We start from the raw sequence: 16,649 nt of genomic DNA on the forward strand, positions 1-16,649 counted from the left end.
TACAATTCTAAATAATTCTGGAGTCCAATTTTGTGTGTAGGCCTTTTCAAAGAAATATTTTGCCTTTGATACACGTACAATGTCGCCAACTTTAAATTTTCGCGGGCCGGCAATCTTTAAGTGACTATAACTTTTGTGTAAAATGACTTTTTTTTTCGTTGGATTTGTTGACCTGAGATGGCTTGTATCCTGTTTTACTGTGCTTCGTATTGTTGTATTCCTCGGTGATTATCTGTAGGACATCCAGCCATTTGTATGATCCATGTAAACTGAAATACTTGTACAACTTTGCTTTTAACGTTCTAATAACTCTTTAACAAATGGCAGCCTTTTTAATCGTGTAGGTGCTGTAATGATTAATTTCGTGTTTTTTCATTCAATTTTGAAATTTGTTGTTGTAAAATTCCGTTCCCTGATCGGATTGTAGGTTCTTCAGCACTCGTTGAGTATGGGCGAGAATGTCCGAAAATGCCCGAGTAATTTCCTCACCTGTCTTAGTCTTTAGAGGGCGTGTCCATACAAATTTTGAAAAACAATCAATTACAACTAGTATTAATTTGTAATTTTTATTCTGGTGCGCATAAGGACGCATTTCAGCCAAATCCATTTGCCACACGTCATCGAGTCCTTTGATTATTGTTCGTCGACGAGGATAGTTTTTTCGTGCTGGTTTATGCAACTCGTAAACCACCTGTTTCTTTTCTTGAGACATTCTTACATACGACTTTCAATTGCTTTTAGGCGAGTATCTATATTCATCGAATGAAGGTTGTCTACTACATCCTTTAATACCTCGTTTATTTCTTTTATCTCCTTTTTCATCTTCATATCGTATATCGCATGATTTGCAATTGTTTCTGCGGCAGATTTCATATTCTTATCCGTATCCTTTTTAGAGTATTCAAATCATCTTTAATTATTTTTTGCAACTTTTATTCTAGAAGTGGAACTGTGGTTTTATGAAGCTCTTTTCTCACTTCATTTAGTCCAATGGATAAATCTTGTATATCATTAGTTTTCTGCTTCAGCAACTTATTTACATTATTCTCCGTATCCTCTTTTAGAGTATTCAACTCATTTTTCATTATTTTCTGTAACTTTTGCTCGAGAAGTGGAAATGTGGTTTTATGAAGCTCTTTTCTCACTTCGTTTAGTCCGATGGCTAAACCTTCTATCTCCTCAGTTTTTTGCTGCAACAACTCACCATGTGTTTGAATTAATGGTGACTGTATGTTACGCAAGTCCATTATTTGCGCATCAACGTATTTTTTCGTTGCAGCATCACCATTTTCCGATGGGTCCTTGACATTGCAAATTTTTACAATTTCGGCATTAATATTTCCGTCAGAAATATGTGGAAATGTAACTCGCGTCACCTTTTGAGTGATACCACCACCACCACCACGAGAATGATGACCGAATTTGTCGACACTCATAATGGAAATGATGCTGTCATTCACAGTTACTCTATTATATTAGCTTCTTTTAGTTGTGCTGTTTTAGTTGATAGTTCTACTATCGTTGATGTAGACTGTGACGGTTTCTTTGCTACCGTTGATGTAGATGCAGGTCTAAACAATGGCTTAATAATATAATGATATTTGTCTCCACTTGAACCTTTAAGGCGGCCTATTGAATCCAGATGAACTTCGGTTTCCTCTAATAACGTTTTGTATAAATTTCTATCTTCTTCATTGTAGTATTCAGTATCAGGATTATCATAGAAAATAAGGTGATATAGGCCAGGCGTCTCCTGCACCGATCCTCATTGACCATGTTTGGCGTCATCCATAACTTCTATAGCACCGTCTTTGTTAAACTTTATTCGTCGTTTACCCCACGTCCAGCCAAACAAATCATTGTAAATAGGTCCATAGTTTTTATCGATTTTATCAGACTTCATCCAAAATTCTTTTATATACTCATGACTCATCGGAGGATATTGCTCCATATATAAGTTGAAAGCATCTTCAGAAATATTATCAGGATCAAACATTTCTTGTTCGGTTTCGTTATCTTGCGATTGGTGTGTTTCTATGCTATCTTCATATTCTTCATCTTCTTCATCGTTGTTTTCAAACACATCTCCATCACTAATAAATGATACTGGTGGTGTTGGTGTACGCTTTTCTTCTATATTCGGCTCTTTTTTGAGTCCTACTTCTTCCTTTTTCACCTCTTCTTCTTCTTTTTTAACTTGTCTAAACTTGCTATCGATAGCATGATGAAACATTTTTGATGATTGTGCAATGTCCGTGAGAGGTTTCGAGATTGGTTTAAAAAGTTTATTTAGTGACTCATCTCGTTCTGTTTTGCCTAATTTCAATGCCAAATATTTTTTGCGAATTGATCTAACCAATTCGGCAACTTTTTTCTTGCGCATGGCAATGGCAACCGCATCATAAGACATTATGTTGACGACTAAACACTCTACTTACAATTTTATATATTCATCAAATCCTTTGCGGTATCGACCATTGTTGAGGGAAAAATCTTTCATAATGACCAAAGTACCATAGCGGTCTTTCATCCAACATTCTGAACAGAGTTTTTTAAATTGATCAAATGACATGTCTGGCGATACGTGTTCATCAAATATATGCTTCAAATTTATCCCGTCTTGCTTGAATAATACAATCATGCTACAATTGTCTCTTATTAGTTGCTTCGGTATTTTTGAATATGTTTGGCATAAATAAGCGGCATCGATATCTTTATGTCTGCACATGGAATAATACTTGCCAATCTTTTGTTGACCATCGCATGCAACATCATCGAATAAAAAAATTGAGTTTGGGTGAGCTTCGTCTGGACCGATAATTTCTTCATTGTCTTTGAATGGAAAGTACCCAACACCTTTGACTTGCGCTATTACATCTTGCAGTAGTTGGTGTTTCGGTTGAAAGAGGGATTTCGAATAAACATAGACATTTTTGAACTTGGCGTCATTCGGATTAAATAACAGTGATAGCATGAAATTCGTTTTTCCGCACCCACTTGGACCGCAAATAATAGCTCTAAATGAGTTTGGTAGCAATTTACCATGTTTACTGACTGTCACTTTCTGGAAAATGTCCAGATTATCAATTGGCAGCGTCTGCTCTTGTTGAACGACCTTCATCGTGTGACAAGTGTAGTAAATAAATACGGCAATATATTATAGATGTCACCACCTGTATGACATCAGTCCAATGTTGGTCTTCGAAGGAGGCGGTCTCGTGAACTCCCTAATTAATAAACTGCCATTTGAACTACATATTCCTGGCGGTTATCAGTACTGTGGACGTAAGTCACCGTTCTTTGTTGTTGTGTTTTATAAGTAAAAAATACGTTCTTTATAGCTGGAACAAAACTACAAAAACGTCTTGCACGCGGAGATCCAGGAATTAATCCATTAGACTTATCCATTAGAGTATAACTTCTATACTTTATTTTTACTACTTTTTATAAATACTTTATTTCGAAATTGACACATGATAAGATCCCTTATGTTTCTACATAATACTCTTGTATTGTTAAAATATTCAACTAAGGTCACGAAATAATCAACTTATACTTTTCGACAGCAGTAAAAAAGCATCAATAGTTCGAGGAAATTTTCGAAAATTTCCAAAACATACCAAAATAGTTATATTTTGAAACGATTATTAGATTTAAAACATTTTGGTCTATTTTATGCACTTCCTGTTATCAAAGATGCGTTTTGAAACGATTATTAGAATCAAAATATTTGGTTTATTTTATGCTCTTAATTTTTTTTTTATTTGAAATCTTGTGAATCATTTGAAATGATTCTTAAAGTTTTTGATTGGTATGTCTGCAGAATTTTGGTATTTGATGGTTTCGTACATCCCCATAGTTCAATCCCGTAGGTCCATATAGGTTTTAGTATCATTTTGTATATTGCCAGTTTGTTTTCTATGGATAATTGTGATCTTCTACCAAGAAGCCAATTCATTTGTCTGGTTTTTAATTGGAGTTGTTGTTTTTAGCTTTAATGTGCGCTTTTCATGTTAGTTTTTGATCAAGATGAATACCTAAATATTTGACTTCGATCTTTATTGGGATAACTTGGTGGTTTATTGTAACATGTGGACAATTTACATGTCTGTTCGTAAATGTTATGTGAGACGATTTTTCGTGGTTTACTTTGATTTTCCATTTTTGGAGCCAGTTTTGTAATCGATCTAAATATGTTTGTAGCTTGTTAGAGGCCACTACTGGATCATGGTCAAGCGCAAATATTGCTGTATCATCGGCAAAGATGGCGATAGTTGTTTCGTTCTCTTCTTCTTCTTCAGCCTGTGTTCGTCCACTGCTGGACATAGGCCTCTTCCATTTGCTTCCATCGATTTCTACTCTTGGCAATTCTCATCCACTATTTGCCCGCGACTTGTTTGATATCATCTGCCCACCTCTTCTGCGGTCTGCCCACTCCTCGCCTGTTCTCTCTTGGTCTCCAGTTTGTTAGTCTCTGTGTCCATTTTTCGGGATTATCTCGGGCAACATGTCCGACCCATTGCCACTTGAGCCTTGCTATACGTTCTGCGACATCAGTAATCTTTGTTCTTTCACGAATGTCGATATTTCGAATTTTGTCTCTCAAACTAATCCCTAGCATGGCCCTCTCCATCGCTCTTTGAGTTGTACTGAGCTGCTCTAAGGTTTTCTTTGTAAAGGCCATGGTCTCCAGTCCATATGTAGTTACAGGCAAGATACATTTGTCATAAACTCTACGTTTTAGACACATTGGTATATCTCTAATCTTGAAGATAAAGCTTAACTTGCCGAAAGCTACCCAAGACAATTGTATGCGTCTTTTTATTTCGGCTATTTGGTTTTCTTTGCCGATTTTAATGGTATGTCCAAGATATATATAGTTGTCTACATTTTCAAGACTGACGTTGTCAATAACAAGATTAGTTTGTACATTACTCATTATTTTTGTTTTCTGAAGATTCATTTTGAGACCTATTTTATTTGACTGCTGGTTTAGTTCCAGTTCCTTGATATCTGTACTGAATAATACTATGTCGTCCGCAAACCTTAAATGACTCAAACGTACACCATCAATGTTTAGACCTTTTTCCTCCCAGTCGAGCTGTTTGAATACATTTTCCAATGCTAAGGTAAAAAGTTTTGGTGAAATAGTATCACCTTGTCTAATACCTTTACCAAGGCGTATTTTTTCGGTTTTTTGGTCTTCATTGATTTGGATGTGGAATGTGGCCTATTCATAAATGTTTTTAATGAGTGTAGTGTACCGTGAGTCTATTCGAGCATCCCTGAGGGCTGACAAAAAGGACCAGGTTTCAATACTATCGAAAGCCTTGTGAAAGTCAATAAATGCCATATGTAAGGGTACATTATATTCTGTGGTTTTTTCTACCAGTGTTCTGATGGTTTGTAAGTAATCGTTAGTACCAAACCCTTTTCGAAATCCCGCCTGTTCAACCGGTTGATATAAATCAAGTTTTTGTGTTATGCGGTTGGTTATTATTCTTGTTAGCAATTTGTATAAATGTGACAACAAACTTATAGGCCTGTAGTTTTCAATATTAGTAGTGGCTCCTTTCTTGTGTAAAAGTATTATTTCGGCGTTTTCCCACAGATTGGGTATTCTTTTCTCTATTAGACACCTATTCAGCAAGACTTCCACAACCTCTACAACGGTGTTGCCACCCATTTTTAACATTTCAGACGTTATATGATCCTCGCCTGGAGCTGTTTTATTCTTCATTTGCTATAAGGCATGTCTAATTTCCGAAGAAGTTATTTTAGGGAGAGTTTCCGAGCCGACGTTTAGAATTGTTCTATGGTCTGTTCCGGGGTTCTGTATAGTGGATGTATGAAGATTCTTGTAGAACGTTTGTATTTCCTTGATTATTTGAGTTTTTTCCGTCACCGTATTCCCCTGTTGGTTTTTTATTTTAGTTATCTTCGATTTTCCTTTAGTTAAATGTGATTTCAATACTCTCATGTTTCTATTGTTTTCGATGGTTTGCAATATTTGTTTTGTTTTATAAGCCCGCAAGTCTGACCTTATGCTCTTTTTAACTTTATTGTTGATAGCCTTATATTCTGGTAATTCTTTAGATGTTCTTCTTCTTTCTTCCATTAAATCCAGTGCTGTTTGTTTAAGTTTCGTTTTTCTCGGATTTTTATTTTTACCACAGATCTTTTTTGTAGTTGACGTTATGTCATTCGTTAATTTTTGTGTTATTTCATTTATATCTTTCGTGTTGAATACTGGTAAAGGTCCTAGTTTCTTTTTTAGTTCACTTTGATATTCCTCTTGATTCATTTCGAGTGCTTCTATGTTTGGTAATTTATCCTGTGTTAATGATTTTCTTCTATCGAATTTCGTATTTACTTCTATTCGCGCCCTAACTAATCGATGGTCACTACCAGTGTCGACAGAATTTAGTACAGTAACATCTTTAGCAATATTTTTGAAGTTAGAGAGTATAAAGTCAATATCATTTTTTACTTTGCCGTCAGGGCTGTGCCACGTCCGTTGTTTCGTTAGTAGTTGGTATATCAGCAGTGTATAATAAGTACAAAAATGGTCCCAAAACACTGCCTTGGGGTACTCCTGCTTTTATGAGTTGGTATCTTCTGTTATTTTTTTCCATTTTGACATCGAAATGTCTGTTAGAAAGTTAGGATTTTAGAAGTAAGTAAATCTGACTCGGAATGCTTGTTTTTAGTTTGTATAATAGCCCTTGGTGCCAGACCTTATCAAAGGCTTGCTGAATATCTAGAAATGCTTCAGTGCAAATGTTCTTGTTTTCCAAACCATCTCTGAATATATTTACTATCCTATGGCATTACTGAGTTGTGGTGTGTTTTTCTATAAAGCCAAATTGATGATTTGGTATTAAATTATTAATCGAGGTTATACTATTTATTCTACTTTGTAGTAGTCGCTCGAATATTTTAGAAAGTATAGGCAGCAGGCTTATAGGTCTGTAAGAGGCAGCTTCTGTTGGAGGCTTTCCAGGTTTGGCGATCTTGATAATTTCAGCAAAGGACATCGCACACATCTTATGGAAAATATAATGTCACTCAAATTCAATAAAATTTATACGATTAGATTCGTTTTAATATAACGATCAATTCTTATCATTGCGCCAACTCTTAATTATGATTAATTACGGCGCAAATTGCAATTAAAGTTTATCGAAATCACATTTTTGGAGTCCATAAAATGTTAGTTTACAATCATTATTGCTCTGAGTGCTATTCATAACAGCTTAAATCCCGCTGGGCCTAAGCGGATTAGTAAAACTAATCCGCTGATTTATGGAGTACCGAAAATCTGGGTATTTTAAAATATTTTTTCTCTCTCTAACTTATGTACCTACCCATTTGATTTCAGATTTATTTATATCAATTTCAGCTCTTATTTTTGAAAATAGAGAGTTGGCGCAATAAGATTTGATCGTTAATTTAAAACGAATCTATTGGTATAAATTTTATTGAATTTGAGTGACATTATATTTTCCATAAGATGTGTGCGATGTCCTTTCCATTGCGTTGGATAGTAGCAAAGATAAAGAATTCGGTTGTATAAAGTAGTGAGAAACACGATAGCTTTTCTTGGTAAATGTATGTGAATTTCTCCCACTATTAGATCATAACCTGGAGCTTTATGGGAGTTGATTTTCTTTATCTCTTCCATAATTTCTGATGGAGTAATTGATCTAGCAGGTGGTGATAGTTGACAGGGAGCATCTAAATAGCTATTTATTTCTTCATCTTTGAATAAATCTACTGGTGCAAACACTTTTTCAAGGTGTTCCACAAAAACTCTTGCTTTTTCCTTATTTGATCTAGCCCATGCATTATCGTTCTGTCTTAATGGAGAAGCTGTTACGACGGGTCTTTTTATTTTTTTTTAGTGATTACTGGGAGTCAGATTTTTGATAAAATATTCAAAAGATGCATTTCTGGATTCTTGAAGTGGTGAATGTATTCTGTGAGTCAGTCTATTGAGATTGGTTTTCTCCGCTGGGTTTCTTGTGTGCTACCAGATTCTGCGTGCTCTACGCTTCTCGGTTACCAACTCCTTAATATATCTGGGAACATCATCTGTCTTTCTCTTATGATGTACAGGTGTTGCTTTCCAGGCCGCGTTTTGCATCAGATTTGTGAAATCGTTAACTGCTCTTTCAATTTCTTCTTCTGTTTTTAGCCTTAAGTTGAGATTTAGGTTGGTGTTGACGATCTCTTGAAATTATTGCCAGTCAGTTCGTTTAGAACATAGTCTAGGAGGAGAAACTATTTGCAGAATTTCACTACTCACATTGATGATGATGGGACTATGATCGGAGCTAAGGTCAAAGTTTGATTTAATATCACATTGATGGATTGGTATACTTTTGATTATAGCAAAATCTAATAGGTCTGGAATTTTATTTCTATCAGTGGGACAATAAGTTGGCTCGCCAGTTGATAAACGATAGTTGATAAATAGTTGAGATTTTTTTGTTGAACTGTTTCCAGGAGATGTTTTCCTTTGGTTGTAATAAGTCTTGAACCCCAGGTACTGTGTTTTGCATTCCAATCTACAGCAATTATGTAGTGGGAGCCTAGACAATCAAAAAGTTCATTATATTCTTCAGTTGAGATCATATGTCGAGGGGGACTGTATAGTGAAGCTATGGTAATATGCCATGTTGTGCTTTGTATATTTACTCTTGCACTTTGTATTTTGTTTGTAATATACGGCTGCAGTTCATAATGTTTAATAGAGTTTTTAATAATTACAGCAGATCTTGCATGAGCTCCGCCATCGGGATGATTGGCATAATAAATATGTCACATAATTGGGTATTTTAACTACAGTTCTGTCAGTGCTGTGACTTTTAGAAATCAAAAGTATATCAATCTTGTGCATTTTCAGAAAAACAATAATCTCCTGTATATGATCTGCAAGTCCGTTAGAGTTCCAAGCTGCTATGATAAGTGTATGAGCCATTAGTGTGCAATCTTGTTAATAACAGTTGTGAGTATTGTTAAGATCATGCTGTTCAGAAAAACAATAATCTCCTGTATATGATAACAGTTTTGAGCATTGTTAAGATTATGCTGTTCTGATTAAGCAGCTGGTTGAACATGTCTCTGAATTGGTTAAGGAAGCTGCTTAAGACCTCTGTTAAATTTGCGGTCTCATTGTGTGTTGACTGCCCGTTGGGATTATTTTGTAATATAGCAGAATAAGTCGGCTTTATGTTCGGATCATGATTTTGGAAAGTAGTATTAATAGTAGGCATTTGGTGTACTGTTTCTTGATTTTGTTGGTGGATTTGAGGTAGACCCTATTGTTGGTTTTCTTGTTAATTAAATCTCGGTCCAACAGCCCTTAAAATTGGCTGGATGGCCTCCATTAAATAAAGCACATGTGGCAGGAGTGTTACGTGGTTTCTGGCAGGTTTTTGAGTCATGTCCACGCCCACATATTACACAGTTGAATGGTTTTGTGCAGTATGCTTTTTAATGTCCGTACCTCTGGCATCTCATACACAGAATTATTCCATTATACGGTCTAGGAGGCTCAACCATAATTCTTGTGTAGTGTTAATATTGTATATCAAATATTTCCTTATTATTAGTTTGAGGCTCCAAGTCTACAAAGAATACGGGTAGAGGTACTTTACTTACTCTGTGTGTAACGTTGACTATATTTCTAACTTTGTGTCCCTAGGACTGTAATTCATGTTGTATATCATTAACTTTTACAGAATGATGGAGTCCTCTAATAACTACTCGGTAGGCACGTTCCTCTTTTAGTTGATAGGTGTGGTGAACTATTCCTTCTTCTCGCAAATATTTTACTAGTTTTCTGTAAATGTCTACTGTTTTGGAATATATTTTGACAGTGTTTTCGGATAATGTTCGAGTGTGGAATTCTTCTTCCGCTAAAACGTTTGATAAATTGGTTAACATAGCAGCATAATCAGTAACACCGTAGATGTATATAGGCGGAGGTTTGGATTGTATTGCTGTATTATTATTTTCAGATGTACTTTTGCTTGTATCCTCATTTGTGTCTTCAAGACTATGTAAAGCATCAAATTTGTTTGAAGTAAGTGTGTTTTGTTTATCAGTATTTGTGCTAGCCTTTTTTACCTTTTTCGCTTTTGTTTAATAACATCTTGCCAGAATGTTTGTCTGTTTCTGGGTTTGGATTTTGTGTTTCTTCATCACTGCTACTCATTGAATAATCGGAGTAATGACTGCAGTCCAAATCATCCATGTGGTGTGTTGACGCTGAAGGTCCTGGTGGAACGTCAGGTGCTATCGGATTCGGCATGCTAGTGTTAGGTTGCAATGATTGGTTTTGAGGAATATAAAAAATTTGCCGACCATGTGTGTTAAAGTTTGGTATCATATTATAATTATTAGGCAAAGTATTAGTTATAAACATGCTTGTTGACCCTGTATATTTGTATTGCATTGTGTATTAGGATAAAATTGTACCGGGTGTCCCAATAAGAATGGCTCTCGGCCATATCTCAGGAACCGTTTATAGTACAGCTTTGGGAAAAAAAATTTGATGACAAAAGTTGTCTCGAGAAAAGTGTGGAAATTATTTTCATATTTGTAAGTCCACCGCTGGAGGGCGTAATTGAATATCAAAAATTTAAAAATCAAAATTTTACTAAATGTACATAATGAAAGGGCACTTAAAATCCGATCATCGTGTTCTTCGCAAAATTCTGCGAATATTTGATTTCACAGGTATAACTCTAGCTTTGCAAAGAAGAGGTGGGGGTGAGTGGGAACCTTGTTATGAAAAATGGCTGTAAGTCCGGTTCTGCTTAATCGATTTTTGCAAACTTAGTCTCGTTAAAAACAGATCTTTTTCGTTAATGTAATAGTTATAATTATGAAACAGCCTGGTAAGTAATATGCCAGCTAGGGGGCGCTATTTTATGTTTTTCAGAAATCTAGTTTTCTTTGGAAAATATTAAATACAAGTATGCACTTTTAATCCTGTATTACAAAATTAGACCAAATTATCAACAGAATATCGAAAACTGCATGTCGATACCTTTTTTCTATCTCAGATATCTTAAGAAACGTATAAATTGTAAACAAACTAATAATGTCACCGGTAAACGTAGTTAAGTAAATCAAAGTGAAAACAGGTAGTGTGCTATGGAAACAAATTAGAGCGGGACACTTGCGGAGTGCCGACAGAAGGGAATATTTCTCATAGATTCAATTATATTCGGTTCGATTCAATTCGATTCCATTTAATTGGATTTAATTATATTTATTATAATTATGCTTATAATTTAATATATTTAAAATATACCCAATTTAATACATAATATATATGGTTTGTCAAACGTAGAAAAGAGTTTAAAAATCTTACAATCGCCGAAATTTTTAAACTTTTTGCTACGTTTGACAAACTATACTAGTGATTTTACCCATTAATTTTAGAATTAACAAACTTTCAAAAGAAGTTTTACTTTAAATTTGATAGTGAATTTAATTATTATTATATAAAATGAATGGGATGTTTAAAAATACAATTTGAGGATAAGTAGGTTGAAAGGAATAATTTAATCAACAAATTTAAAAAAGTCACTTTTGTATAACGGCCTCCCCTTTAATGAGAGTATCTAAAAATAAATGAACTTTTCCATGCATTATTTACGATTAAAATTTACACGAAGTATTTACTATACTTTATCAGTAATTAAATTTTTAAATTAAAAAATATCGGTTACATTATTAAGAAAAATAATAATTTAAAGCTTTATGTATCTGTATATCTTATTACTCCTAATTTTAACGGGTGAAATCACTAGTATATAATATTATGTAATAAATTAGGTATATATTATATATTTGTATTAAATTATATATTGATGTGATCTTGATTATTGATATGAGATAATATTCTTATATGTCACTTAATTTAATCAATGTATTAATACTAATCTAATTAATTAACCAGATCACATATCAATATGTTTTCAATCTCAGGGCGAATTATAAATTAATTACTTACTTTCGTGGCTTCTGAATATTTCTTAATGGTTCCTAATCGGGATAGAAAAGAAAAGAGTAAAAAAAAATACACATATGGGTTACAATTATAATCAAAATATTTTTTATTTTATTTAAAAGGCAATCAATGCTTAATATTTGCTATTTCTTATTATTCTTAAACATAACATTTACAAATGGGAATCTTATTTCCTTTTGGTTTTCAATTGAAAGTTTTTATTAACATTTAACTATTAGGAGTTATTAGGAACAACCCTATTTAAGTTTGATGAAGCTTTTCTGATATTATTGATTATGTTATTCAATTTTTATGTGGAATTTAATACAAAAAACCCATACATTCATGTCCAAACAAATGAGACTGACCTTTTCCTGGTGAACTGAAAATGTCCTCACACAAAACCCGTTCCTGCTATCCTTGGCTGCGATCAAACCTCGTCCTGGCTTCCAGTAATGTACTCCTTTGAAAAACTAGCTCGAATAGCTCTCGTTCCTGCTTCGGTCGTGATGCTGTGTTCTACCTTTTTCGAAACTGCTATCAGCTACCGGGACACTCTTGGCTCAAGGAGGTTCTTTTACTCTCGACCTGGCCTACTTCTCGTTCCACGATAGATACTCCACACTCACGGAACTACCGGCTTTCTCACTCTCCGTACACTACCGTCTACTACTCGACTTCACTTCTCGACAGCTCAAAACATTCTGCTCTCACTTTGTCATTCATTCCCCTACTTTCTAAATATCCCTTCCAAATTCACAAATCATTCTTCCACCACCAACTCTCATTCGCAGTATTCCCCAAAACCAATTTTTAATCTTTCTAAATATGCTTAATGGATTTCAAAAGAAAATATTTAATTCCCATTCTAACTTACTTTCTATTATTTACAAATTTTAATGACCTATTCTCTCTTTCAAATGAGTCTTATTCAGCATAGGCTAATGATCGAAACCTTCCGCGAAAAACGATAATGAACTATCATCTATTTCACTGAGTTTTATTTAGCATAGGCTAATGATCGACCTTCCGAGAAGAACGATAATGGTACGCGTCATTCACTTTGTTTATCTAAGCACATTGTTCCGAGTTTCGTACGCTTATTCTAAAATAAGTATTCACTTCTGTCGGCATTCCGCAAGTGTCACGTTTTAATTTTTTTCCACAGCACACTACTTTTTTCCACTTTGATTTCCGTACCTTCGTTTACAGGAGACATCATCAGTCATGTTTAAAAATTAACACGTTTCTTAAGATATCTCGAGATAGAAAAAAGGTATCGACATGCGGTTTTCGATATTCTGTTAATAATTTTGTCTAATTTTGTAATACAGGGTTAAAAGTGCATACTTGTATTTAATATTTTCCAAAGAAAACTAGATTTCTGAAAAACATAAAATAGCGCCCCCTAGCTGGCATATTACTCATTAGGCTGTTTCGTAATTATAACTCTTACATTAACGAAAAAGATTTGTTTTCAACGAGACCAAGTTTGCAAAAATCTATTAAGCAGAACCGGACTTACAGCCATTTTTTATAACAAGGTTCCCACTCACCCCTACCTCTTATTTGCAAGGGTAGAGTTACACTTGTGAAATCAAATATTCGCAGAATTTTGCGAAGAATACGATGATTGGATTTTCAGTGCCCTTTCATTATGTAAATTTTGTAAAATTTTGATTTTTAAATTTTTGACATTCAATTACGCCCTCTAGCGGTGGACTTACAAATATGAAAATAATTTCCAGGCTTTTCTCGAGGTAACTTTTGTTATAATTTTTTTCCCAAAGCTGTACTATAAACGGTTCCTGAGATATGGCCGAGAGCCCTTCTTATTGGGACACCCGGTACATTACCAGATGTAGATAAGTTTTGATGACCCCGTATATTATTGGGATGGCTATACATACTGCAAAGATGTTTTTGTTACTCCTTGGATGTAATTTTAATCATCCATTTTTTGAAATTCACACACATTCACATTTAAATATTAAAATTATAATATTTACACTTCAACTGTTAATGGGTTTGGTTTTTGAATCGCAAGTTAATAATTACACGCTGATAATACACTCGAAATAGATGTTTACTATTCGAGTGCTAGAATGATAATTTATGCTCTTCATGTTATCAAAGATGCAATATGTCACATCCTGCAGTTTGATAATATAAAGTATTTCGCTCCTGATGTTATACATAATCAGTAACAATCTTCCAGACAACAAACTACATAGTAAAGAACGAAGAAAAAAATGAAAATTGCTCTCTTAGTGTTCTGCTTTTGCATTCTAGCCAACAGCCAAGTGTATGGCGTTCCAGAACCGTTTACAAAGGCGGGTAAGTCATTTTCGATATTTATTAATAAACTTTATTTGTCATTTACACATCATGGGCCTAAATCCCGCGTACCAAAAAAAAAGTTGATTAATAGCAAGCTGAAAATTTATTTATTTATTTATTTAAATTTATGTGTCTCAGCTGCAATGGCCATTGACACAAACAATATTGGTTATACAATAATTAATTACAATAAGGACTTAAAACTAATTATTATAACAGTTAATTTCTTAATCTTAAATAAAATTAGGTAAAAAGTATGAAGAAAAAAAATTGGATATACAATCATGGGATATAGAGACGTACAACTAATTATTACAACAACTATTAATTATTAATTATAATAATTAATTATTAATTACTGAATTTTGAATAACAGGTAGAGATTATAAAGACAAAAGATCATATTGTGTTAAATAATTGAATGTCTTTCAAGAAACTAATTAGGTTACGAAGTTGATCGGAAGAGTTTAAAATATCTTTAATATTTGACTTAAGTTTATGTTGATTTCTCTGCGTCACACACTGAGGACACTCAGTAAGGATGTGTTACGCTTAAAACACTAAAGCAAGTTTGACAATTAGGCTTCGGTTCAGACTTCAGTAAGTATTCGTGTGTGTATCGGGTATGTCCAATTCTCAATCTTCTAATGACTGCTTTTTCTTTTCTAGTCATAGTTGGGAGTTCAAATATATTGACAGTCTGCCGGATCTCATGTAATGTGTTTTTGATTGTATTCCAGTGGATTTGCCAAAAGATATGTTGTTGCTGCTTAAACATCTGCTTCAAATCACTACGGATTTGAACATGTTCTTTTGAATGCTGACCATTTAGGGTAGAGGCTAGTTTGGCGACGTGATCTGCTTTTTCATTACCGGGGATACCGATATGGGATGGTATCCAGATGATAGTAACAACAACGCCTTGAGAAGCAAGTGATGTTATGGATTTCGTGAACTAAAGGATGTTGAACATATAAACTTTTTATGGATAAGAGTGATGATAAGGAATCTGTGCATATTGCTTGGTTTTACTATCGATTTCTAAGGATTCAAAAGCTTCTAATATCGCGTATAATTCTCCAGGATATACGCTGAATACATCTGGTAATAAAAATGCTTTTATAGTCTTATCAACTGTGATAACAGCACATCCAGTTCCTATTTCACTTTTGGAAGCATCTGTGTATAAAATTTTTTGGAATTGGTTGTTCTCGTTGTTTGTTGTAGGTCAACAAAGAAGTATTTAAATGTAGGATTGATCTGCTCCAAGGAGGGGTAGCTGGAATTGGATATGTAAGTGTTTTGGAAAGATCGATGGGATTTCTTAAGGTTGATTTCTGGATTTCAATAATTGATTGGATCGTTCTGGGTAAATCTGAGAGAGGTTTTGAATTTATTATACGATAGACGGGGTTAGATGGATTTGCGGATACTGTAGCAAACTAAGATTGTAGGAGATACTCTCGTCGAATCCAGAGGGGTGGTTCATTAGTCTCGCAATAAAGGCTCTCTACAGGACTGGATTTGAAGGCGCCTAAACAGAGACGAATGGAAGTATTATGCACAGAGTTGAGTAACTTTAAGTCAGACTTTGATGCAGACATGTAAATGAAACTACCGTAGTCCAGTTTGGAGAGAATTAAGGCTCTGTAGACATTGAGTAAAATACTTTCGTCTGCACCCCAAGTATACTGTGACAGTACCTTGATTATATTAAACCTCTTCATGGTATCTCCTTTTAGTTTGTTAATATGCTCTTTCCAAGTTAATCTACTATCAAAAATAATTAAACCAACTATTTTGTAGTGTGTTACAGTTTGCTCGTTGAGATATACAATAGGATTTTGGCTACAAGGACTTCTGCTAAATCGAATTAATTTTGATTTGGAAGGTGATAGTATCAATCCTGTCTTTTTAGCCCATTCGTTAAGTTGATTTACGACGGTTTGCAGTACTTTACATGTGGCGGTTTTATTTTTTCCTTGACAATATAGAATAAGATCATCCGCATACATTACATATTTGACTGGTTGACAAACACTCGAACAGATGTCATTTATTGCGAGTATAAACAAGGTTGTACTGAGTACGGAACCTTGTGGGACTCCATTATTTTGCGGGTATGTTGCAGATATTTCACCGTTTACTTTTACCTTGAAAGTTCTTTTTTTTTTAAGGTTTTGTATGAAGAAATAAATATTTCCTGTAATATTGCATTGAAGAAGCTTTTGAAGAATGGCTGGTCGTGAAATGTTATCGAAGGCTCCTTCTATATCAAAAG

The 16,649-nt window shown here is 34.3% G+C and overlaps 1 protein-coding gene across 2 annotated transcripts in view; it reads left to right on the plus strand.

Moving 5' to 3' along the window:
* Positions 1-16,649, plus strand: part of LOC126892824 (trypsin inhibitor-like) — a 60,950-nt gene that overhangs the window by 32,746 nt on the left and 11,555 nt on the right. Inside the window, exon 1 of one of the 2 annotated variants that reach the window (XM_050662559.1) lies at positions 14,209-14,365. The exons of the other annotated variant lie outside the window; for it this stretch is intronic. Within the exon in view, the coding sequence (XP_050518516.1) occupies positions 14,281-14,365 (85 nt within the window). The 5' untranslated portion in view covers positions 14,209-14,280. Of the gene's footprint in view, positions 1-14,208; positions 14,366-16,649 lie in introns of those variants that run through there. 2 annotated transcript variants of the gene reach the window in all.

This window comes from Diabrotica virgifera, chromosome 9, assembly GCF_917563875.1.
Source record: "Diabrotica virgifera virgifera chromosome 9, PGI_DIABVI_V3a".
Classification (NCBI taxonomy): Eukaryota; Metazoa; Arthropoda; class Insecta; order Coleoptera; family Chrysomelidae; genus Diabrotica; species Diabrotica virgifera.